Source organism: Gigantopelta aegis, unplaced genomic scaffold (assembly GCF_016097555.1).
Source record: "Gigantopelta aegis isolate Gae_Host unplaced genomic scaffold, Gae_host_genome ctg2604_pilon_pilon:::debris, whole genome shotgun sequence".
NCBI classification, from domain to species: Eukaryota; Metazoa; Mollusca; class Gastropoda; order Neomphalida; family Peltospiridae; genus Gigantopelta; species Gigantopelta aegis.
The window spans coordinates 15,320-40,757 of NW_024532970.1; the positions used below are offsets into that span (position 1 = coordinate 15,320).

The following is a 25,438-nucleotide window of genomic DNA, read 5'->3' on the forward strand; positions in this document are numbered from 1 at the left end:
CATATAGTGTTTTTAAACACAAACGTTAACATGGTCGCCTATGGGATTTTAATTGGTATAGACCAACCAGTGAGACCCAACCTCCTACCAAGAGCACGTAACTCTAGATATTTGGCTGACTGTCACCTAGGTCTCACTACACAGATGTCATCTGCCATTGAAACTCATGTTAAATTCAATTTAAAATTGCCCAACTTCAAATGAAGATTGCAAATAGAACGGGTTCTCGTTGGCACTAACAACATACACCATTGCGAACATACATTACATAAGCATTTTCATTAACCGATTCACTCGAGCTGTCTCTTACGCTATATGCCCATGTCCCAAAAGGTCAATACACAATATTACAAAATAACATGGGCAAAATACACTGTACCCGGAAGGAAGTCCGTCTGTACAGCTCAGTTTAATAATGGCTGTGTTCATGTACATCTTAGTTTCTATGACCGCTGTTAATCACGTTCTGGGTGAGTGTTTAATACTTCTATATTTATAAAGAATATAGGCCCCTATTGCCGGTATCCAACAATAAGACTGACACGTCAGGGGGCGTCAGTAGTTCATAAAAATAAACTCGAATGTAAATGCACATTGAGCATTTACATCCGAGTTTATTTTTATGAACTAGGGCGTCAGAAGCAAATTAATATTGGGGAGGCGGATGTCGACCGAGCGAAGCAAGGGAGTGGTAGGGGGGTCCGGGGGCATGCTCCCCCGAAAAAAAAAAATCGAATTCTAGATGCCATTTCCTGCATTCTGCTGCATTTAAGATACAACTTTAGTAGGTATCTCATACATATTTTTGTAGCAAAAGTACTGGTAAAAAAGCGTATTTCACCGATAATTTTATGACAATGAAAAAGTTTGTCTGATTTGTATGAGGTCTCACCATCTGTACCCTTTTCTTTGACATATTTGGAAGTGTGCAAAATGCAAATACCATTTTACTTACATGTGTGTAAACTGTTTTAGAATGTATTACAAAATAATAAACAAACAACATAGTACAGTCAGTTGTTACTATTATATGAAGCCAGGGTATTGAATCACCTTACAAAGTGATGAAAACATGAGCCAAGTGACATAACTCAATTTAGCTTTTAAATTATAACTGTCCTCCTACACATCAATACAAGTTAGTAAATGATAGCCTATATCATTTAGTAGCTTGGCCTGGGCTTTGACTCAAATTACATAATCACTACATTGCACAGGGTGCTTGTAATGTTTACCCAAATTATGTGCCGATCCCGACCTCACACCCAAAAATTAAAGGTGTTTTTTTTTGTCCAAATATTGCCGCCCCAGTTCCGACGCCACTGCACGTGCAACTCGCTTGCGTTTTATCAATGATCAGTTACCAGTAGCAGTACTAACGGCAATGCATCCAAAAAACTGTTATGTCCAATCCGACAACGGCTGCTTGTCTTTGCGTAGTAGGGGTGCAACGATACGGTCAAAACCGTATTGCGTTATATTGCGATATAAGAAACTGTATTGCAATATAGTTGATATTATTTCTTTGAAGATGATAGCCGTAGCCGTATTCCAACGTAAATGAACAATGAATGATAATGTGTAAGTAACAAAACATTTATTTGTAATTATAGTTAACTGGTTATTTTCACTGGACTTTTAACACGTTTTGTTTAGAAGTTAGAACCAAGTATAACCGACCTATCACTTCGTATGCCAACAAGTAAGCCGACTACGCTTGACGTGATTGTTACATTTCCTGTCATCACCAATTAATAAAATGATGTGGTTTTTGTTTGTTTGTTTGTTTGCCTATTTCAAGTCAAATACGATACAAGGAAAAAAAATAGCGTATAAAAATCGCGGCACACAAAACTGTACCGCGGTTCGTATCGAGCTGATCAATTATCGCGGTATACCGGTTTATTATTGCAGCACTATTGCGTAGTAGATTGGTATCAATTAAGGGATTTCATTTCAACTTATTTCGTGCTTATATCCAATTAAGGTCCAAGCACGCTGTCCTGGGCACACACCTCAGCTATCTGGGCTGTCTGTCCAAGACAGTTAGTTGTTAGTTGGTTAGTGGTTAGTGAAAGAGAAGAGGGTGTAGTGGCCTTACTTACACCTACCCATTGAGCCCTTAAGAACTCGCTCTGGGCTAGAGCCGGTACCGGGCTGCGAACCCTGTACCTACCAGTCCGATGGCTTAACCACTGCGCCACCGAATGAATGAATGAAGGAATGAATGAATGTTTAACGACACCCCAGCATGAAAAATACATTGGCTATTGGGTGTCAAACTATGGTAATGCAAACAAATAAAGTGATGATCAACATCAATATAACAATTCAAGATTTAAATAAAAACAGTGTAAAGAACTGCAAAAATACAAATATCACAGATAGATACGGACTTTTACTCAAAATTTCAATTGTGCTGTATTGGCCATTCTCAAAGAGAATGTTACACCCCTGCACCATGGTGAGGTTACAGCACATGCAGGGCTGCGCCACCGAGGCCGGTATTAAGGGATTAATGTAATGAGCAATTAACCGTCTGTTCTCACTACACTGCTATTGTTTGCTTGTTTAGGTTCTAATTATTTAATAGACCAAATCAATTCCTATTGCCGAAAATGTTAACGTTTACTAATAAAACTGATAATATAAGCAGTGTATCAACACAACCAGGAAGTACAGCAATAAAAAGTGTGGCACTTCACATCTAATCTACCTGCAAGAAAATGGGGGGTCACATACCATTTAAGAGATTTAATTAATGTTTTTAATGGCAACCGTAATATTTACTGAAAATTGCTGTTCCATTTTGGGGGGTACCCCGTATTAGTTTCAACCTCTGGTATATACTGCATAACAACTATAACAAATAGAAGTGTATTTATTTATTGTCAGTGGATAATAGTATTTACACAAATAATCAATATCACATATTACTACCAATCACACCAACAGCTGCTTTAATTACTCCGTAAATATTTGACGGTGCACCTCGAACTTAGACACGGAACTCTCTTCTTTGGTACTATGCAACCTTTAAGTGCCAGTATTCAACAATAAGACTGACACATGCAACTCGATGACTATATATGCAGTCATTGTAATTAGCTTTAAATAATCGGAACTTTGTTTCAAAACGTGACTGACGAAAGCCTAGATCACATTATACGACGCGACTCAACTGGACGGTCGCGTCACGATCGCTGACCAATCGGTTGTGTCTCAAATCCATTCACACTATACAACACGACTCAACTGAAATAAAAAAATATTATTATTTATCCCCATTTTAGCAATCTGAGATGGATTCAACAAAGCAATGGAAAGCTTGGACTGCCGTAGTTGCCATGATGATGTTACAACAACTTTGCCGACGAAGACAGAAATAATTTTACTTGTAGAATACAAGAAATTGCATTTCAAGACACCTAGTTTTCAAGTTTTTACTGGGAAGCATACCCCAAACCCCCCTAAAACATTGCTTTGCACCCTCGGTCTCAGTCAGCCCCTCCCTCACCCAAAATCTACTTGCTTCCGCCGTGCCTAATAAGTCCGGGAAAGCGACTCTCCATCACCCTGAAATATCTGGTTACTGGTAAAATGATTGAATTCATCCCAAAGAGAAATAATATTTACCTGAAGATATCTTTATTATACCACTTCATTTCTACAGATCTGATAACATATATTTATAATTGGCGGTTATATGTATCATTAGTAAAGAGTTTAAAATTAACCATGAAACCAAACACTAGGTGCCTTTGTAACTTTTATGTCATGTGATGAAATGTAGATATTCCATTGGATACGGTAGACATCAGTTTTATAGTGTCGTGTAAACCGTTCACATTACACAACGCGACAGTCGCATCGCGTTGTAGACCCGTTCACACTATACGACGGCCATCGTTTGCAACTTAATATGTTCGGTCGTGTCAAATGCAGTCGGGCTGACTGAAAATCAGTTGCTGGCGGCTGATTTTTTAATACACATGATGCGACTCAACTGTTGAGTTGAGTTGGGTCACGTCGTATAAAGTGATATAGGCTTAACACTCATTTGATTGAACGTGCTGTATTTATTTGCATATTTGCTTCTGTTTTTATATGAATTTTATTTTTATACGTAACACGAAGTTACATGCCAATTCATCGATTTTCTTTTGACTCAAATGGACAATAGACGCAAAATTAATATTTTCAGTGTCAGTAAAATGTGTGTGTGTCTGTGTGTGTGTGGTTGGATATTGTAAATTTATGCTACACTAGTAGGCTACTACTTAACCCGAGTACTCTAACTGTAGGGGGCTGGACGGACATTTGGACAGATTTTCAGCCCTGGCTAGCTACTACTAAAATATCGAAATAAAATTAAATCTGTGGAAAAGACCCAAGGAAATGAACAAAATTCTTACCAAAATATATAATGTACTGTTATCATATGACAAAGTTTAAAAACATACTTGTTTATTACAGTAATCTTTGGACGGTTATGTCATCATGATTCAGTGGCGTAGGCAGGATTTTGTATTGGGGGGGGGGGGGGGGGGGTTTGCCACCTGTGTAGTGGGATATGATACAGGAACCTTTTTAATGTTATTAATAAGCGAAAAGGTGAACATTTCCCAGGATTGGGGGGGGGGGGGGGGGGGGGGGGCATGACCCCCCTGGTCCCCCACCGGGCTATGCCACTGTCATGATTTTGTTCCAGAATAACATAAGCTAATTAAATATGATTGTAAACTGATGGCGAGTGTGTTCTTTATTGTGATTGGTTAATTACTTTCTTTTTCTGGGATCAAATGAAAATAACACCCGGCACATAGCAACTTGAACAGGCGAAGTTGACAATTCAAGGTGTACAGTTAGATTGTAGCCAGGTGTTTTTTCAAGAAATACCAAATATACAGTTAGTTCCGTAGAAAAACAATTCAGTTTACAACGAACATAACCATATTGAGGTTTTAGTTTTGCAGGTGTTTTTGTCTATTTGATGCCCGAAAATGTTTAATTTTTGACCTGAGGCTAACGCCTTCGGTAAAAAATGACATTTGCGGGATCAAATAGACAATAACACCCACAAATGTAAAATCTCCATATGGTTATCTCCTAATAGATTTTGACAATAACATTGAATAACAATTGAAAACAAATAGGTCTACTAGTACTACTAGATAATTATGGCGTATCCAGTTCATTCCAAAAAGCCAACGACTTCGAAATAATAAAAAAATACATGCATTGTCTGCAATACGTTTTGAGCTTTATTTTTAGAAAGACTCGGCCCAAAACCACAGATCCAGAGTTTGGCGCTGTCAAAATATAGAGTATATGTTCTACAGGATATATCTTCTGCTGCCAGATCTGTAGTTCGCGCCAGACTATCTTTGTAAAATGGCGACTGCTAATTTTCAACAGCTGGTTATAACTGGGGTCTACAACTTAACGCACATGCATTTTTGGGCAAACTTAGCATGGGCAAGTATTTATAGATGTATGAATATCTATATATTGCATGTATGTATTCATGTATGTATGTATGCATGTATGCATGTATGCGTGCATGTATGTATGTATGTAAAGGTATGTATGTACAGGTATGCATGTATGTATGTATGTAAAGGTATGTATGTACAGGTATGCATGTATGTATGTATGTACAGGTATGTATGTATGTATGCGTGCATGTATTTATGCATGTATGTACAGGTATGCATGTACATGTATGTATGTATGTACAGGTATGTATGTATGTGTATGTATGTATGTATGTATGTATGTACGGGTATGCGTATGCATGTATGTATGTATGTATGTACGTACGGGTATGCATGTATGCATGCATGTATGTATGTATGTATGTATGTACGGGTATGCATGTATGTATGCAGGGCTCGAAACTCGCCAAAATATATGGTGGCCCAAAAACAAATATCTGGGCCACTAAAATTTCATTTTCAGTGGCCCAAACTTACTTTAGGTAGCCCAAACACGAAATATTCATATTTCAGGTTTTAAGTGAAATATTAAAGTAAGCATATGAAATGTGCTTCTAGATAGTAAAGATACCAACATACATGATATTGAAATGAAAAATTAAAAGAAAACACTGGCTTGAGCAAATTATTTACTTATCTTGTACATATTTTACAAAATATCTGAACTTAATAATTTTTTGTTTACATCATCAATGGAAATTTGCATGGCGTAATTCATCCCCCAGGGATAGCTCACGTATAATACAAAAAACCAACTGAGCTACATAATTGTTATTCACGTGTTAGTGAAATGTAACTGTTGTTCATGTGTTCAGTGTTTAATGTAAGTATTTGTAAAAAAAATAGATACAAACGAAGTGCGGGTAAGGTTTTTCTTATCCTGATAGAACCTAACTTCATTTGCGCCAGACAGAACTGAAAAACACATTAAAATTCCTTGGCATGCTTGCTTTTTTCCTTTGCTTCTTGCTGTGCGTTTAAGAAAATTCCACCCGGCAGAGGACATCATGATCGTGATTTTACTTCGAAAATGGTAACAATTTGTTTCATTAGTCAATTCAATAGACACCGAATTATCTGGCCAATTAAAACCCCCAATTAAAACGAGATTTAAAAAAACAAAAACAAAACAGAAATCGGAACACCACAAAGCATGTAATAAAAACTAAGACTGCATTAGGTAATGTTAGGATTTGATCACGTATTCGGCCGAGATGTTCCAAATGATTATGAACTGGATCAGAATGATTGCATTTGGTCTACAACATCAATGTTTATAATATAAATAAATGTTGGCAAATTACGGTAAGCCGATCTGTTCAGTTCTGTTACTCACGAGCAAAATTTTAATGTGGAATAAATACATGTCATACAATTATTAATAGTAGCTCATATATTATAGAAAGAAGATCACCCAAATAATATTATTTGGGCGACTGACACCATTATGTTTTAATATTTGAGTCCCCCAAGCAGTACTTTGGTCACATTTGGTGACCTAGCCACAGGCCGTTTTGAGCCCTGTGTATGCATGTATGTATGTATGTATGTATGTATGTATGTATGTATGTATGTATGTATGTATAGGTATGTATGTATGTATGTATGTACAGGTATGTATGTAGTGGCCCAAACTTACCAGTAGTATGTATGTGTGTATGTATGGAAATGAAAATGTAAAAGAAAACACTGGCTTGTACAGTATTTTACATAAAACTATCGGAACTTAAAATTTTTGTGTACACATCAATGGAAATTAATGTATTCATGTATGTATGTATGTATGTATGTATGTACGTGTATGTATGTATGTATGTATGTATGTATGTACAGGTATGTATGTATGTATGTATGTACAGGTATGTATGTATGTATGTATGTATGTATGTACAGGTATGTATGTATGTATGTATGTATGTATGTACAGGTATGTATGTATGTTCTTTCTGACCTAACAACCTGTGTATATGTTGCCTTTGCTGGGACTCTGACCTATCACATGGATTCGATCCCAGTTTCCAGACCATGCTAACCATTTGGCATCCGAGGAATTCTTAAATATTTACTCAAAGAAGTATTACAACATAAATGTAATGGATGTAACAAAAATACGATATAGATGGGCCCTATGTGATGGAATTTTTTGGTCAGATTTAGAACCGTCAAGAGGTCATTGGTTTGTAAGTGCCAAATCGTCCAATTGTATTGGACGTTATACCAATACATAATTATTTCTATGTACGAGTACCTGCTGTGGCAATAAATGCATATATATATATACTAGTATGTATGTATCCATGTATGTATGTATGTGTGTGTATTGGTCTATGTGTTTGTCCATTGGTGCATCTCTCTCTCTCTCTCTCTCTCTCTCTCTCTCTCTCTCTCTCTCTCTCTCTCTCTCTCTCTCTCTCTCTCTCTCTCTCAGGAATACCTTTCTGTCCTGCATGGTACCAATGATTTGGCAAATTTGACAAGTAGCAGTAGAAGTTATTTGTAACTGTTGTGACATTTGTCATGGCTTGAGTCACATCATTTTATAGCGGTAGTCGAACATATAAAAAAGTAAATATGTGCTTGTTTTATTATTATTATTAATAATAATAACAATATTATTATATTTTATTTCTATTTCATAGGTGCATCACTGTCTATATCTGAATCTTCATCTTATGCAGTGTTGAATCAGCCGTTTACCTTGACGTGTACAGTGTCACAGGCTGCTAACCTGAATGATAAAGTACAATTCTTTAAGAAAACTTTAGTAAGTGGATTTACTTCCCTCAGCCAGAATATGGCCTCATGTTCTGTGTTCAATGATCCACCATCAGGTTACACAGCATCCTGTGGCAGTGGAACAGACAGCAGCTCGTCCACCACTAAGAAGTATACTCTGGTGATCAACAGAGCTGCAGTCGGTGATGCTACAGACTGGTGGTGTGATCTGAATACAGCTACAACACGCAGCAACACATTCAGTCTGCAGATCAGCAGTAAGTTATGACCATAGTTATATCTTATGTAGTAAAAATATCTGTCTAAAAGTACTAAGTTATGACTTTAGTTATATCTTATATATACTGACACACAATGAAAACACAAAAACAACTTTTCATTGCAAATAACAACAAACTATTAATGAATTGATGGATAATGTAATATGACATTAATGACTGGTATTCATGAGATACATTCACATGGAAACATGGCCAGTTATCATCAGTAATCGAGTTGCATTCGTAATCGAAAAGTTCAAACCCCCCATTTCAAGGTCAGTATCTGGTGTGTCCACCATTGGCCCATGAGCATGCGTGAAGACGACGGGGAAAGGATTGGCACAAACATCTCAAATAAGCCACAGGAATGTTCCTCCACTCCTCCTGCAACGCCTGTGCAAGCTCAGCGACGTTACGCGGTGGTGGCTGGTGGTGACGTACACGACGTCCTAACTCATCCCACATGTGTTCAATTGGGTTCAAATCCGGTGAAACGGCGGGCCACTTCATAACGGTGATACAGGCTTGTTGCAGGAATGACTGGGTAATTCTTGCAGTTTGTGGACGGGCATTGTCTTGTTGAAACAGAAGGGGACCTCCTGGTCTTTGGTGACGGCGCAAAAATGGCTGGAGAACTGGTCTTAGAATAACGTCAACACTAAACTGGGCTGTAAGGGCATTGCGGACAATGATGAGATCACTCCTGAAATCACAGTTGATTGCCCCCCATACCATCAGACAACCGCCGCCAAACCGATCACGTTCCCTAACACATCTGTCAGTACCGTTCATGGAGTCTCCTGTACACATGTGCTCTTCCATCGGTAAAGGAGACTGAGAAACGGGACTCATCTGAGAAAACAATGCTCCGGTAAAAGGCTGGTGGATGATTACCATTCTGGAGAGCAAACTAGTCTCGCAGCACAATGTCGCGGTGTCATGATGTTACCGTTGTACGGGTGTCTGCATCTGAGTCCAGCTGTTCTGAGTCGACGGATAACCGTCATCGGATGGATAGGCCTTCCATGACGTCCTATTGTGTTGCTTGCTGTCATCATCGCAGTTCTGAACTGGTCACGGAGGTGGTGTTGTCGAATCTGCCGATCTTGGCATGAGGTCGTAATGGGATGTTGACCAGGTGGAGATCGATTACGGACACTCCTGGTCTGTTGATGACGTTCAACAAGTCGTCCAATAGTTGATGGATGGACTCTGAAGGTCCTAGCAACTTGGCTTTGCGAAGTCCCCCCTCGAACCATGCCCAACGCTCGCTCCCTTTGTTCTTCTCTGAGTCGTGGCATTCTTAATGTGACGAGGAATATGAGACCGTTAAGTGACTTTGATGTGTCCACATACTGGCATTTTACGTGCATTGCATGCAGCATGATTGAGCATGTAGTGAACGCATTTCACACCATTTTGTGTGTTTCTGCTATTGTATGTGTAACAGGAACAAAACCAGGATTAAAACCCAGACAAAAGTACCAATCAATGGCTTCCTCTCATAAATTGTTATTTTAAGTCCAATAAATATATTTTTCATTAATCACAACAAAATATTGAAAAATATCTGTTTTGCATTTTCATTGTGTGTCAGTATAGTAAAAGTAAAGTATCTGTCAAAAACTACTAAATTAAAATATTCTTGACGTTTAGTCAATATATAGTATTTAACACTATTTATAAATTTGAGGTACGTATCTTTTTGTTTCACCTAAAATTTATTCTGAGCTACAAAAACATCAGGACAGCCAGAAACACGTCAGGTAGCTAAAATAGCTTATTTAAGAAAAAAATGATTTAAATAATGTATAACGTTACAGTTGAAAAGCCGCAATGCCCGTAAATATTTTATTTGATGATTGAACATAAAACACAAGAGTACAGCATTTATAAACAATGGTAAAACAACTCAAATATATATTGAACACAAAAGAAGAAAAAAAATATTGGTAGTGAATATGGGTCATTCTACAGAAAGCATCACTTTTCAAAATACAAATTCAAGATAAAACAATTAAAAGATATAAATATTTATTGTTAACTTTTGGAAACTAGATGAACAAAGAAACATAAAATTATATCTGTCCACGCAGAACTGTATAATCAGCCTGCATGTGCAGACACATGTTACTCCATGAACAAGTTCATTATGTCATTAGTGTTACCGGACAAGTGGGGTAGTTCAGCAGTCAGGTCAGGTCATAGGGTTGACAGGAAAGGTGGGGGGAGGGGAGAGGAGAGACTGCCTGCACTGGCAAGGGAGCACCAGCAGCCTGATCGAATCGGTAGCAGGTGGGTGGGGGTAGTGGTGGTGCTATGGAATTTTGATTGGAGCCGTTAATGCCAAAGAGAAAGGGGTGCGCAATTTTGAACGGTCTGTCGAAAGGTAAATGGCCGAGCTAATATAGGTTTTGATATTAGTGAATCGAGAGTAGCTCGTTAATTATAGACCTTTATGATGCTGGGTGTCTCCCTAGGTTGCCCACCCAGGGGAGACTCGTGCAATTGTGTAGTTGGCACTGGCAGGCAAGGCAGTTGTTCCGGGTTGGTCGACTTGATGTTTGTTGGCGTAGTCCTCCGTGTCCTTCCTTTTAGTGTCACCAAGTACAAGTTACACCAGCAGCAAGTATTTGGGGTTTGGGTGGGGGAGGCTGATATTCTTTTGTTCAGCTTCCCCCGGGTGCATTTGCAATTGTGTACTCGGAACCGGTATTCTTTTGTCCGATTCCTTATTAGAGCATGTGCTGGGCCATTAAATGGGTGCGGGTGCATTGTTATCATTAGTCAATGCACCCTGTGTACTGATGCGGTGAGCGTGTAGTCTGTGTGTGGTTCCTAGTTTTGTGTTAAGGTTGTACTTATTGTCTTAAGTCCCTATTCTAGTGAGTTCAACGGTCATTCATGACCACCCATCCCCCTCCATCTTTGTATAGCATTGAGCATTGAATACAATGACGGAGGGGGAGTTAAATTATTCTAGCTATCTAATTTGAAGGGTGAAACCCTTATAGTGTAGGTATTGGTTTAAAAAGCCTAGTGCTTCGCATACTTAACTTTATTACCCTTGAATAAAAACGAAGCTAACAGTAGCAGGTAGCAATTGTACAGGAGTATAGCTGACAGACAAGTATTGTTTAAGATTTATGATTCCCGCCCCTGAATAGAATATTTTATGATCACTGCTAAGAAATGAAATCAAATGAATAACCGTTTGTAGTATTTTAATAGAATAATTTAGTAGGCTTACTTGGTTTGTCTTTAGGTTATCTGGTTTTCCTGCTTGCTATTTCTTCTGTTGCCCTAGTTGACTTACCTTAGTCAGCTAGGATTTCATGCATCAGTAATAAAGAACATGGTGCGAGTGCAAAGAACATAAGCATATTTACAGTAAAATAATATCGTGGCATTGGCATTTCTATTGGTTGTCAAATATTCGCCACCATCCCACCGCTAATCCCCCGGCTGGAGTGCCTGGTCGAGTGCTTAAGGTCGCTCTTCCATCCAAGGGACGCACGGGCGGGTGGTTTTGAGTAATTGTTTATCTATATTGCTACTTTGTGCTAGCTAACTGGGTTAAGTATATGCTTTACTTTTGTCGTTTCACCGTTCTCCCCTTGGATTGGAATACATGGTCTGGTCAAGTGCGAAGGGTGGATGTTCCGCCAAGGGATCACAGGTGTCACGATTCAAGTATTGACATATCTAGCGGTTATTAATCATTCGCTACCGCCCCGCCGTTGATCTCCCGGGCTGGAGTGCTTGTTTGGTCGAGTGCTTAAGGTCACTCTTCCATCCAAGAGATGTACAGGCGGGTGGTTTTGAATAATTGTTAATTAATATTGTTACTTTATGCCAGCTAACTAAGTTAGGTATATGCTTTACTTTTGTCGTTTCACCGTTCTCCCCTTGGATTGGAGTACATGGTCTGGTCGAGTGCGAAGGGTGGATGTTCCGCCAAGGGGTCACAGGTGTCACGATTCGAGTATTGTCATATCTAATAGTTATTAATCATTCGCTACCGTCCCGCCGTTGATCTCCCTGGCTGGAGTACTTGTTTGGTCGAGTGCTTAAGGTCGCTCTTCCATCCAATTAAGAGATGTACAGGCGGGAGGTTTTGAGTAATTGTTAATTTATAGCTGTATTTGTATCAGCTAGTTTATTTAGGCATATGATGGTTTTACTTTTGTCGTTTCACCGTTCTCTCCCCGGGTTGGAATACCTAGTCTGTTCGAGTGAGTAGGGTGGATGTTCCTTCCAGGGAGTCACGGGTGTCACGAGTTAAGTAGCTTTTAGAGTATTGTTTATTTTTAATCCAGATTAGTGCTTCGTAGATGTCTGTCAGTTCTGCTGTATAGACTGATAGATTATCTGACAGCCTGGCGTATTTTACTAGTTTAGAGTGTTTAGATATTTTTTCTTCAACTATTGCGAAGCCAACCCTACCGTTATCTGGGGTTTTTGAGCCATCCGTGTAGATATGGATATGCTCAGGGTTTTTCATTAGCTGCGACTTCAAACAGGACTTTCTTAAATGGTGGAAAGGGGGTTTCATCTGTAGCTTTTTTAATTAGGTATGGAGTGGCATTCAATTGGTTGATTGAGATGGTATAGTGCCACAGGTGTGTTATCAAGTGGCAAATGAATCGTTGAGTTTTTTATTAGTTTTAAATTCTAGCCCTGGTTTTGCTATTATGGGAGTAAGTTCCTGAACTGGGTGATCTAATTTAAGCAAATGGATTTTAAGATGGTAATTGAGATGTTGAAGATTATGGTGGAATTTAAGTGGCATAATGTTAAATTCAACTTCTAGGCTTTGGCCGCTAGTATTAGCTGGAACTTTAGCTATTGTTCTAAAAGCTTGGTTTTGAGTGATATCTAGTTTTTGCAGAAGCTTTGGGGAGGCGCAACTGTAGGCTTGGGCTCCATAGTCTATCCTGGAGAGTATACATGCTTTGTAAACCATAAGCATTGCCTCTGTTTGCGCTCCCCAGCTGGTGCCTGAGATTGCTCTTAGTAGGTTTAGAGTATTTTTAGCTTGTCTGACAATGTCATTAATATGATCACTAAAGGTTAGCTTTGAGGCGAAGGTGACTCCTAGGAATTTGTTAACTCTTGGAATTGGTTTATTATTTGAGGTTATTTGATGGTTATCTGCTGAGTTGACTTTATTGAATAGCATACAAACTGTTTTAGTTTCAGATAGCTTAATGCCCCAGTCCAGGGCCCATTTATTTAATTTATCCATATCAGCTTGCATTAAATTAAATAGATTCTTGGTTACTCTGCCTGTGCGCCAAATGGCGCAGTCATCGGCAAACAGTGCTGTGTTTAATGGAGTGGTTGATTTAATTTTACCTTTAGCATTAAGTGCTTTAGTTATGTCATTAATAAATATGTTAAATAAGGTTGGTGATAAGACCGAGCCTTGTGGTATTCCATTAATTATTTCGGTTTTATCTGAGTAGTGGCCGTTAACTCTGACTGAAATTGATCTATTATGAATAAAATTATTGATAAAGTTAAACATATTGCCTTTAATTCCATTAGTTTGTAGTTTATTGAGTAGGCCTTGTCGCCATACCATATCAAATGCTTTTTCGATGTCTATGAATATTGCTAATACTTTATTAGATTTGCGAAAGGCGTCGTTAATACTATTTTGAAGTCTGACTATTTGGTCTATTGTTGAATGTTTAGATGTAAATCCACTTTGTACATTTGTAATTAGGTTATTTTCTAGTAAGTAGTTGTTTAATCTTTTATTAATGATAGTCTCTAGCGTTTTACACATGTGGGACGTGAGTGTTATCTGTCTATAACTCCCTGGGAGGGAGTGGTCTTTTCCCGCTTTAGGGAGACTAAAGCATTCTGCATGTTTCCATGCAGTGGGCATTTGGCCCTCCCTTCAGATTCGGTTAAAGAGCGATAACACTACCTCTAGGGTTACGTCCGGCATGTGTTTGAGTAGTGTATAGCTAATTTGGTCAGGCCCAGTGGCGGTACTTTTTTTTAGCTTTAAGAGCAGTTTTTAATTCTATCAGTGTTAATGGTTTATTAAATTCTAAGTTATCAGTGTTAGGGTGGTTGGCCGTACTAGTATCGGTTTTTGGTAAAGAGTTATCTTTCTTAAGTTTATCAAAAAATTGTTTGGGGAAGTTTTCATTACTACTATTTTTAATAAAAGTTTTACTAAGAAGCTCGGTCTTTTGTTTATTAGTGGTTGCTGTTTTATGTTTTTGAAGGACTGTGGTGGTCGTGTGTTGTCCTTGTATAGCCTGAACTTTTTTCCACATTTCTCTAATGGAGGTTCTGTTGTTAATTTCTCCGCAGAATGTCTGCCAGCTGGCCTGTTTAGCTTCTGTAATAAGTTTACCTACTTTGTTTTTGGTTATTTTGTATTTAGAATGATACTCTTGTTTACCTCTTTTTTTAAAAAGTTTACGCATCCTGTTTCTGAAGCCGCATTTAGCTTTGATCTCATCCGTCCACCAACTAACTTGTTTATTTTTACTAGGTTGTTTAGTTTTAGGGATATTTTTCTCTGCTATATTTATTATTTCATTTGTAAGTTTGGAGGTAGCGTCGTCAATACTCAGATTATTTTCTCTTTTTATTTTGCTACAATCGCTTGTAAAGCCTGCCCAGTTGGCTTTACTGAATTTAAATTTAGGTATAAATTTTTTCTTCTTCTGCATATTTCACGTTACATTTATAGCTGGTTAAGATAGGGAGGTGGTCGCTGTTAAGAGCATCGAGCACCTCCCATTGGGCGTTTGCACCTATGTTATTAGAGGTTATAGTGAGGTCGATGGCAGATGTGGTTAGTGATTGGTCGTTATAGAAAGTTATACTGCCATCGTTGAGACATACTAGGTTGTGCGTGTTGATGAATTCTTCCAGTATGTCTCTCTGTGCGTCATAGTGCTGTCCCCACAGTGTGTTGTGACTGTTAAAATCTCCTAGTAGTATTAGATTATTGTTTGGTTTAATAAGTTTATTGTAGTCTCTTAAAGTTAGTTGTTTATGGGCTGTTCCCGGTGGGCTATAGACATTAATTATGTCTATAGGCAGTTTTTCATTTAATATATAGTAAGTCCTAGGACTTCTAAGTTGGCGTTAACAGATTCATATTTAATTTCGCTATGTGGTATATTACTTTTAATTAAGGTGGCTATTCCACCCCTAGTGCTATTTTCCCTATGTTTATAGTAAGTTGAGTAGCCTGGTATTTTAAATGTTTTAGGTTTTTTGGTTTTATTTTTACTGGTGCCAGTCCCTAGCCAAGTTTCTTGCAGGCAAATAATATCTGGCTTGATGTTACTAGTGCTAATAAGTTGTATGAGTTCGGCACCATGTCCCATTGAATGGAGGCCTTTGGCGTTCCATTGGAGAACGTTGAGGCCCTTATTTCCTATGTTTAGATTTTTATTGGGGGCGTATGGAGACTTATCTCCCATGGCCCAGACCCGAATATTGAGTTATTTTAATTTTTATTTTATAAGTTGGTTGAGTTAAGGTTATTTTCAATTAGTGCTATTTTAGTAACTAAAGTTTCTATTACTAGTTTAAGCTGGTTGACCTCTTGGTTGGCTGAAGTTTTAAGTTTCTCAGCATATGAGCAGCCTGCTGTGACTGCGGTTGCTGGCCTAACCGTTGTAGGTTTTTTGCTGCTGGTGGGTGAGTTATCTGTTTTACGGTTATTTAGTTGGCGGAGCGCCTTTTGGTAGTGGTGGCATCGGGTATCATGAGCCATATGGCGGCTGAGGCAGTTAGGGCACTGCATCGGCCTTGTGCAGGGGGAGTTCCGGGAGCTCCTCTCATGTTTCTGCCCACACCTGTGGCAGGTGGGGGAGTTCTTTATGGTGGCGACATTTAGCCGCACCGTGTCCCCATTGCTGGCAATGTTGACACTTGCTCGGTTTCCTTTCAAATGGAATGAGCTGGTGTATCCTATCATTTATTTTGATGGTTGGTCTTTCCGACTTTGGTTTGGCAAAAAGCTGAACATAGCCGTTGGACCAAGTGGTTGTTTCCTGAATACCGAGTTCTGAGTTGTTTTTTTGCAGGGTTTGAGTAGAGGTGGTTTCGGCCGGCAGTGGGTAGAGTTTCACTATCCACTTTGTTGCAGCAGCCGGTTGGACAGCCGGTCGGGCAGAGTGCCTTACCGGTCGTGTGTGAGTTGTAGTTTCACATTGAAGCTGTGGTTGGCTTCTATTTTTACCTGATTTACAAGGGATTTCCTTGTAGAAAGGTCCCGGGCTTTTGGGTGCTGGTCCACTATTTTTGGGCGCTCCTGATGGTTTTATATTATTAACGACTCTAGCTTTTTTAGTGGGGGTTTCGCTCCCTTTTAAGAAGGTGCTAGCCCCTTTAATTTGCTTATTTTCTGGGCTCCTGGCTTTGCGCTTATTTCTAACTACGGCCCTGAAGGGGGTGATAGTGATGGGTGTGGTAGTAGTCACCACCGTGGTTGGTTTGGTTACCGGGCTGGCGTTCTTACTCTCTTTGTTAATCTGCCCCGAGTGGGCGTTTCCTGTCTCTTTCCTAATCTGTTTACCTTTATCGCTAGTCACGGCGGACACTGTTGATTTGATGGCTCCTGAGACGTCCGCTAGAGTGACAGTTCGGCTGTCAGCGGTAAGTTGATTTGAGGTGTCTACATTGACGTGGTCCGCCGTAGGGCTGGCCATCTTACCTGCAATGTTATGTTCGGTGGCGGACGTCGTGACTTCGGTGGGGTCCGCCGTGACTGTTTGACTGGAGCTATGGACCTGCGCTGGCATGGCGGATTGAATTATCGGCGCCATGTCAGTTTGGGTGGCCTGCTCTTTGCTCTCCGTTGACAGCTCTTTTTGTTAATGGCTTCATTAATCCTTGTGTGGATTTCTCGCCCACACTGACTACTCTGTTTGTAATGCGACTTGACCACTGGGAGGGGGGTTTGGATGGAGTTAGCAAACGTTGGTTTCGTCCCGGGGGGGGGGGGGGGGGATTGAAATGGAAACTAATCTAACTGTAGACGTATCCTGGCTGTTTGGCTCTGAGTTAAACTCAAATAGCGTGTCTAGGTTTACAAGTGCTTCCTCGTCGCCTTTGATGAATGTTTCACCATTGGCGAGGCGAGTATGGAAGATAACCTCGGTCACGTTATTTTGGGTTTTCTCCTTCTGAATGGTCACTACCGCCTGTTGCCAGTAAAAGTACTGGTAAAGAGTTGGATTGGTCTGATTAAACAGGACTTTTCTAATTCCAACTAATTTGTTGGGTATCGGTGATGTGCTATGTTTAGTGGATCTCCTTGCCCGTTTAACTGCCCTAAACTGTGGATTTTTCTTGGCTAGTGGTTGGAATTGGTTACTGGTTTCGATCTCTGGGTTAACCGTTTCTACATCTACGTCTCCATCACTATCACTTTCCTCCTCAGAGCTTATTTCTACTGCTAGGTCGTGGGAGCCTCTACGTTTGGTAGAGCTCCGTGGGGTGTTGAGGTTTCCTAACTTAGTAGCGGAGTTAAGCGCTAGTTTGATGGAATTCCAAGTCAGCACCGTTTTCTCCTGAATGGTCACTACCGTTTCGGACATGTTGGAGGACGAATTCCACATTTTCGTCTATTTGGTAAGTAACCGCACTGGTTTCGACGGGACAGCCGTGGGAGCCCAAGGAGGTTTCCTAACCCGTAAGGCGGTTTGGTGGTCATGGTCCTAGTCGTTGGGGTAGGTGGGGGGTGGGGGACCTAGGTGTGTCCGTCATTTCTAACATAGCTTCTACGCTTGACCGTTTATACTCTCGGGTTGTGGTGGGCTAGGCCCGGCTAGCTGGCTAACTGTGGATTGGGTGTTAGTGGCTTCCAGTTTGATCGGGTTTTAATCTAAATGTTTGGTACAGTATCTTAGGAGTCTTTACAATAGATAGGTTGGCTATTATGCACTAGAGAGCGTAACACACTAAAATATATGTACTCGTAAAAATACAGAGAACTACAGATAATAATAAATGTCTAAACTGAAAAGAACAAGTACACCAAAATCAAGTGTTCAATGGAAAATGCTAACTATTCCAACAAATGGGGTTTACCTTGCTTAGTGCTGAGTACTTCTATGCACCCACCTGGAAAGCAAAGTGTGAGAGAGGATTGAGTTCAGCAGTGTGATCCATTTGGTTTATATAGTGATCAAGAGCACATGGATGTGTTATTTGGGTGTCCCTAATAACATATATGGAATAACTTTAGAATTAAAAACTATCCAAGGGTGTAATTGTGCATTTCCACATAGTCCACCTTCATCACACTTGCTGATACAGACCTCAATGTAATATTCTGTTTGTGACTAAATTATACACTGTGGCAGTTTTAATTTCCTCCCAGGTTTTAAAATATGGAGTCCTTCAAAATAATTTTCAGGTAAAGGAGATGTTGTTAGGTATATATGCTTTCCTAAATAAACAATTTAAATTTCAAAAATAAAGTTTCTTGAGAAATGTCAGCTAAAATATTTTTGCGTAACACACATGACAAAACAAGTAACACCAATGACAATGTGTAACACCAATGACATTCAAGACTGTATCCTGGAAATACTATTATTCTTGAGACTACCACTACACTACTTGTTAGCAAAATTATGTAATTAATATTTCCTTAAATGTTGTTTTTTTTCTTATGTTTTTTCTTCTTTAGCCTACAACTATTAAAGGCCTATTAGAATAATTGTGTGTTGCTGTATTGATAAGATACGGCCAGTCAGACAGTTTTAAAAATATACTAAATTAAAATACAGAATTTTAATTTTGTTTAAATATTAAATAAAAAATGTATTCATTCATTCATTTATGTAGTTATTTTCGTGTTTATATTAAGGCTCAAAATCTATTTTACTGTATACATGTATTCCCAGTAATGAGTAAAATGTTGTACTTCTACTTTTGCTTTTACGCAAGCGCTGCAAAACTCTACTTTAAATGTTCCAAATATTTTCAGAAAATGAGGACGCCTTATAAATATGTGATCTGTGATTCCAATGTTTTCTGTACATACACTATACAGCAAATCAAACAAATTATGTCACTATTCAAGAAATAAATCATAAGAACTGCGTCATTATTCAAAAGAGTTAACTATTTCCTTTGAACTAAAAAGCTATTTTAATGCAGGATATTCAATATTTTTTAAAATAAAATTTAAATAGCCTTTATTAGAAATGAAAACATACGTAATGTAATTTTTCGATATTTGACTACAACTTGGTAATACATTTTCGGTATGATTTTAACTTTTCTGTATGATAAAGTTAACCTCTTAAACAGGAAAGGTTAGTAGTTTCTAACTGCGTTTAGCATTTGGAAAAATAAAATTTTCGCACATGCGCTGTTTGACATTTTCAATTTTTTAAAAATATCTACATGATAAAATATATATTTCTGAACTATGCACAATGGACGAACACTTTGTTTTATTTTTTTTTTTAAAGGAAAAAATCAGTTTGTCCAGCGTTCCGGTCCGGTCCGCGTTTTACCAAGGTTCCACAGGGAACGCCTTAATTTTTTCATGCTATGAAATTTACTACATGCTATTTATTTCAGAGCCGATTGTTTTATAAATTGGACACAAAAATAGTATTTAATTTTTATTTCCAAAACACTTTTACTTGTCTTCTTACGCCAAACCAAACTGGATTTATTAACCAAAAAACCTAACCCCGGCCCCCACCATATAAAAACCCACTTAAATTGTAGAAGGATGGGATGGACTATAGTAGCCTAAGCTTAATGCTTTTAGGGGTTTGTAAAGTTTTGTATTTAGATACTTACTTGTCTGAACTTTATTGTTAATGGAAATCTTCACTAACTGTGAAGAAAAACCTCACAAATGAACGACAAGCAGATGGCAACAAATCGGATGTTAATTGCGCGAACCAAACATAACGCAGTTAGGGACGTTGAAGATATACTCTTTACATTCCAGCAAAACATTTATTTTACCCAAAGTGCCATTATGCAACTATGATGCTGCACAAGTCCCTTTAATTTTCAAATCATCTTAAAAAATATGCAAAGCGAGGAAAATGGCATCTTATTAAAACGCATTGTCATTGGTGTTACTAATGGTCATTGGTGTTACTCAGTACCTGGTAACACCAATGACAAATAAGTGCATAATTAATTCATGCTTTCTAAAGAAACAGTTGAGAAAACTGAAAAGTGCATGTTGTAGCAGACATACGATGTCTACAATAACATACAAAAAGTTTCTTAAAATTATTAACCATTACATACATACGATCGTAACACCAATGACAGTGAATGAACCTACTTTTATATTTTGACAGCACATTCATGACATTTAAAGAAAACTATTCACAACTGTTCATATGTCTGATGTTTTTGACAAATAAGTTCGATGGCCGATATGTACCGGTGGAATGTTTCATCCAGAGAGCATTTAGTTTCTTGTTTTGTCATAAGTATATACAGTAACACCATGCAATGTTATAAAACTCCAGGGACAAGCTTATATTGCCCACCATCTTTTGAATACGGAAAATATTTACAAGATTCCTTCTTTAGTGAGTAAGTCAGCCATCAGTACTACATGCAACAGTACGTATTGCGATATAAGAAACCCGTATTGCCAATATGTATTTGCAATTAGTTGATATTTAAATGTAAATAAAATGGGTTGTTTTTTTTTGAAAGCGAAGGCATAAAACACTTTTAATGATCTTTAGTTTCAGGCAGGCCAAAAATGTTTTAGGGCATATTGGTTTTTTTCAAGAAAATCAGCATATAATACTACTTCGGGATTAGTGCTGTTACAATGGATCCCAGCTGTCTGTGCTTATGTTAGCATGTACTCAGCTGTACTGAATACACGTTCTGATGGTTTACCGATGTTGCTTGAATACACAACCGTTTCCTTGCTAACTGGGAGATAATGGGACTGCCACTGGTGTCCTTTCCACCATATAAAAAACCAAATGGTCTTCTGCAGATGGTATTAGAGCCTCTCCCTTGAACACATCAATCTCAATATAGCCTGTTCCTATTTGACTTCTGAGGTAACACTCCTACTTTACAAAAGCAATATTTACCAAAAGTGAGGCTATCGGGCTTTTCCGTTGCTGCTGCGCTTGACACGGAAATATACATATTGATCGCAATGTTTATGGCAGATCGACTGAAATATTATTGGGCGAAGTGTTTTGACCTGATCCAGTTTTAGGTTATTCCGAGTTCAGGGAAAAACAGCGAAGGTGCGATTCAACTTGTTGGTTTATTTCTTTAAAGATTATAGCCAAAAATGAACAATGCATGTTGTAAGTAACAAAACGATTACCGTTAACATGGGGCTCTTTTTTTAAAACTTTTAACACGTTTTGTTTAGAAGTTAGAACCAAGTATAATACGACTACTATCATTCGTATCATACGTATGACATTTAACAAGTAACCCGACTAACGCTTGAAGTGATTGTTTTCATTTCCTGTCATCACCATTATATTAAAATGGAATGGGTCATTTTGTTTGTTTTGTTTAGTTTCCTGTTCAAGTCAAATAAGATACAAGTAAAAAAATAGCTTTATAAAACTCCAGGGACAAAACTATATTGCCCGCGGTTTTGAATCGAGCTGATCATTTTCGCGGTATACCGGTATACCGGTTTATCGTTGCAGCACTAATCAGTACGTATTACATTAAAGGTATTCAGTGTTATGTCTTCTGTTATATATTTTAACAGTGCATGTTGTGTATAGTGTTGTGCTTGGGACAGGTAACACCAATGACATTTTACACCAATTAATCTCGAATAAAATCTCTATCAAAGCTGATTACCAGAGAGAGAAAAGTGCTACGACAGGATGATATTATTAATAAGGTATCGTTACAGACAACAAATTAAATTTTTTATATATAAATAAAAAAGAAATTGTGCAGGGACATAAAACTGACACTTTCTGTAGAATGACCCACCTAACCAAATTTTTCGCGGGGTATTTCGATATAGATAACATCTGTATGTTCACGTCTGTACCACTTTGAATTGATAACACATTTGAAGAGTCTGCAGAATCATAACAACCAGAAGCTGGGGTACATGTAGGTGGAGGAGAGGAGGTAGTATCACCAACTCCAAAGATTATACACTGACAACCCCCTCTCCCTTCCAAAATTTAAAGTTTGTTTTGTGTAATGACACCACTAGAGCACATTGATTTATTATTTATTGGCTATCTGGTAATTTTGACATATTGTCTTAAGAGAGAAAAAACGCTAAATTTTTTCCATTACTTTCAAGAGAACTTTTATATGCACCATATCCCACAGACAGGATAGCACATACCACAGCCTTTGATATACTATTCTAACTGTAATGTAATGTAAAATATAACTGGGTCTTCCAATTGCTGACATCTTCCTTCGCAAGTAGAATATAGTAGATCCTGGGTTGCTGTGGGTTGTATGATCGATTGCGTTCTCATTCGGTCGCAATCAGTTTCCCAGGAATGGCACATATCAAACATCATGGTATGTTCTGTACTGTATATGGAAGGTGTGTATACAAATTCCTTGCAGCTCTATCGGTAGGACTATGACAGTAGTGGGATTCCTAATTCTCTCTTTCACACAAAAACACTTACTATACAAGTTACAGACCTCTGTATCTGTGCCAGCACATGGACAGAGAGAGAGACACACAGAGAGAGAGAGAGAGAGACAGAGAGAAAGACAGAGACGGACATAGACATATATATGTATGTTGGGGCAGGGAAAAAAATGAATGCATCAAGGGTTATCGCTCCTGCGACTCATTGCAGATAAGCGAGCTGTCTACCACTTGGCTACATTACAACCCTACATATATGTGATGGAGTCAATTAAGTACTTATGTCCTACTGCTAGATCGACACACATGAGAGCATAATCTGAGAAAGGTTTAAAATGTTGCTTTGAAATGTAATGAAGTGTTGCTTTGAAATGTAAATGTAGTCAAATATATACCGATAACAAATATAACCAATCAATTTTAGTTACTAGTAGAAAGATAGTTTTGGATGTGTTCATTACTGACGAACCCGCCGTAACGCTATGCTAGATTGTGTGGATTTGCCAATTTCACATTATTTGTTGCGACGTGACAAGACACAATCTACATGTAGTTGTACTGAATGCGACTCTCTTTACACGTCGTAAAGGAACATTACAATTTCGATATTTCTGAGTTATTTATGCAAAGATTATGCGGTATAAGTTATTTATCAGGAAGACATTTTAAAAAGAACGCAATATGGCACTTGTATCGATTGAAGACAGCTCCTTTAAATTTCTATAACAAACATATAAACTGTACAGTATACCACACAACAAATCTTTCTTTCTCTAAACACTCTCTCTACACCGACATGGTTAATGCAATGGAGAAATAGTATATTACTGGTAATAGTCAAGTGTGAAACTGTCTCTTGTGTTTTTCAGGTGGTCCAGAATAAAAGTAATAGGCTGTATGGTAAAAAAAGACTATACAGTTGTTTGTTGTGGGGGGTTTTCAGAGGACCATCACCTAGGTCTGACTGTGACAATGTGCTGCTAGTTGTAATCCACCATGTAACTATAGCATCTGATACATGTGATATTATTTAATATGTACAGTTTTATTCTTTAGGTGGTCCAGACTCTATTACATTCAGTCCACCATCACCTGGGCCTGTAGCAGAAGGAGACAGTCTGACTGTGATGTGTACTGCTAATTGTACACCATGTTCCTATTCCTGGACTCTGAGAAACCAGCCGATCTCACCAACCTCTCAGTTAACACTGACAAACATCAACAGGAGTCAGACAGGGAATGTGTACACGTGTACAGCGACCAACTCATTTTTATCAACATCTAAAACTAAACAGTTCACACTGACAGTAAATTGTGAGTATTAATTTTATATATTATACTTGTTAGGAGATATCTATTGTATTTTATCACTCATCTGTGAGAGAGCACAATGTAATAACAATTAATGTAATGAATGGATTTTTACAGACAAACCTGTAATGTGATTGGTCCACAGATTGGGGTTAACCTAATTATTGCTTATAAGTTGCCTCCCTCACCCTTAATTTCCAGCCCAGAAAACATATTTTTTTATCAACCCGTTTATAAGTTGACCCATAAAAAATTACCAATAAATTTTGAAGTATTTCTTTCTTTGAGTAAATGAGAATCATAAATGGTTCATATATACAATATTTTAACAAATAAAATTATTATTTTTAAAACTTCTGCTTTGTACATTGCAGTATTCCATTTTCAGTCAAATCTCATTACATCTGCCATGGCAGCAAAAGGGAATATCAGTACGGTGGAGAATGGATGGGAGATGGGAGGCTCTAGTCCCTGCAATAATTTTGAATAAAAAATACTATTGGTAGTAAATCTTAAAGCAGAGATGAATTTTACTTGTAGAATGCAGGAAATTGCATTTCAGGAGATCTAGTTTTCAAAATTTTTACATGGTAGCATACCCCCAAATGCCCCTAGAAACTTTGCTTTGTGTCCTCGATCTGAGTCCCGCATGTGCTTCCCGTGCCTGAATGTAATGTAATAGATGGTGAAGACTCTGTTTGGCTTCTAGCCGTACAGCCTGAATGTATCCTAATAGATGGTGAAGACTGTTTGGCTGATAGCACTGTACAGCCTGAATGTATCCTTTTGGTGAAGACTGTTACCATATAGCACTATACAGCCATGCATAGTTGTGTGTTACCATTAACAACTGTACAGACTGAATTATTTATGGTGAGATTGCTGTACCGATATACAGCCTGTGTACGTCAAGCTGAAAGTTTTGACATTAATTTCATTTCAGACTTATGTTACCATGCTGTTATATCATAATTGAAGGTTTCAAGCACACGCTGTCCTGGGCATACACTATCAGCCTGAATGTATCT

The 25,438-nt window shown here is 38.3% G+C and overlaps 1 protein-coding gene across 1 annotated transcript in view; it reads left to right on the top strand.

Moving 5' to 3' along the window:
* Positions 1 to 334: 334 nt before the first annotated feature.
* LOC121391540 (carcinoembryonic antigen-related cell adhesion molecule 20-like) overlaps positions 335 to 25,438 on the top strand; it is a gene marked incomplete at its 3' end in the record, with an annotated part of 52,731 nt that continues 27,627 nt past the window's right edge. Inside the window, exons 1-3 of the mRNA XM_041523132.1 lie at positions 335 to 470; positions 8,138 to 8,491; positions 24,156 to 24,413. Of these exons, the coding sequence (XP_041379066.1) occupies positions 416 to 470; positions 8,138 to 8,491; positions 24,156 to 24,413 (667 nt within the window). The remainder of the gene's footprint in view (positions 471 to 8,137; positions 8,492 to 24,155; positions 24,414 to 25,438) is intronic.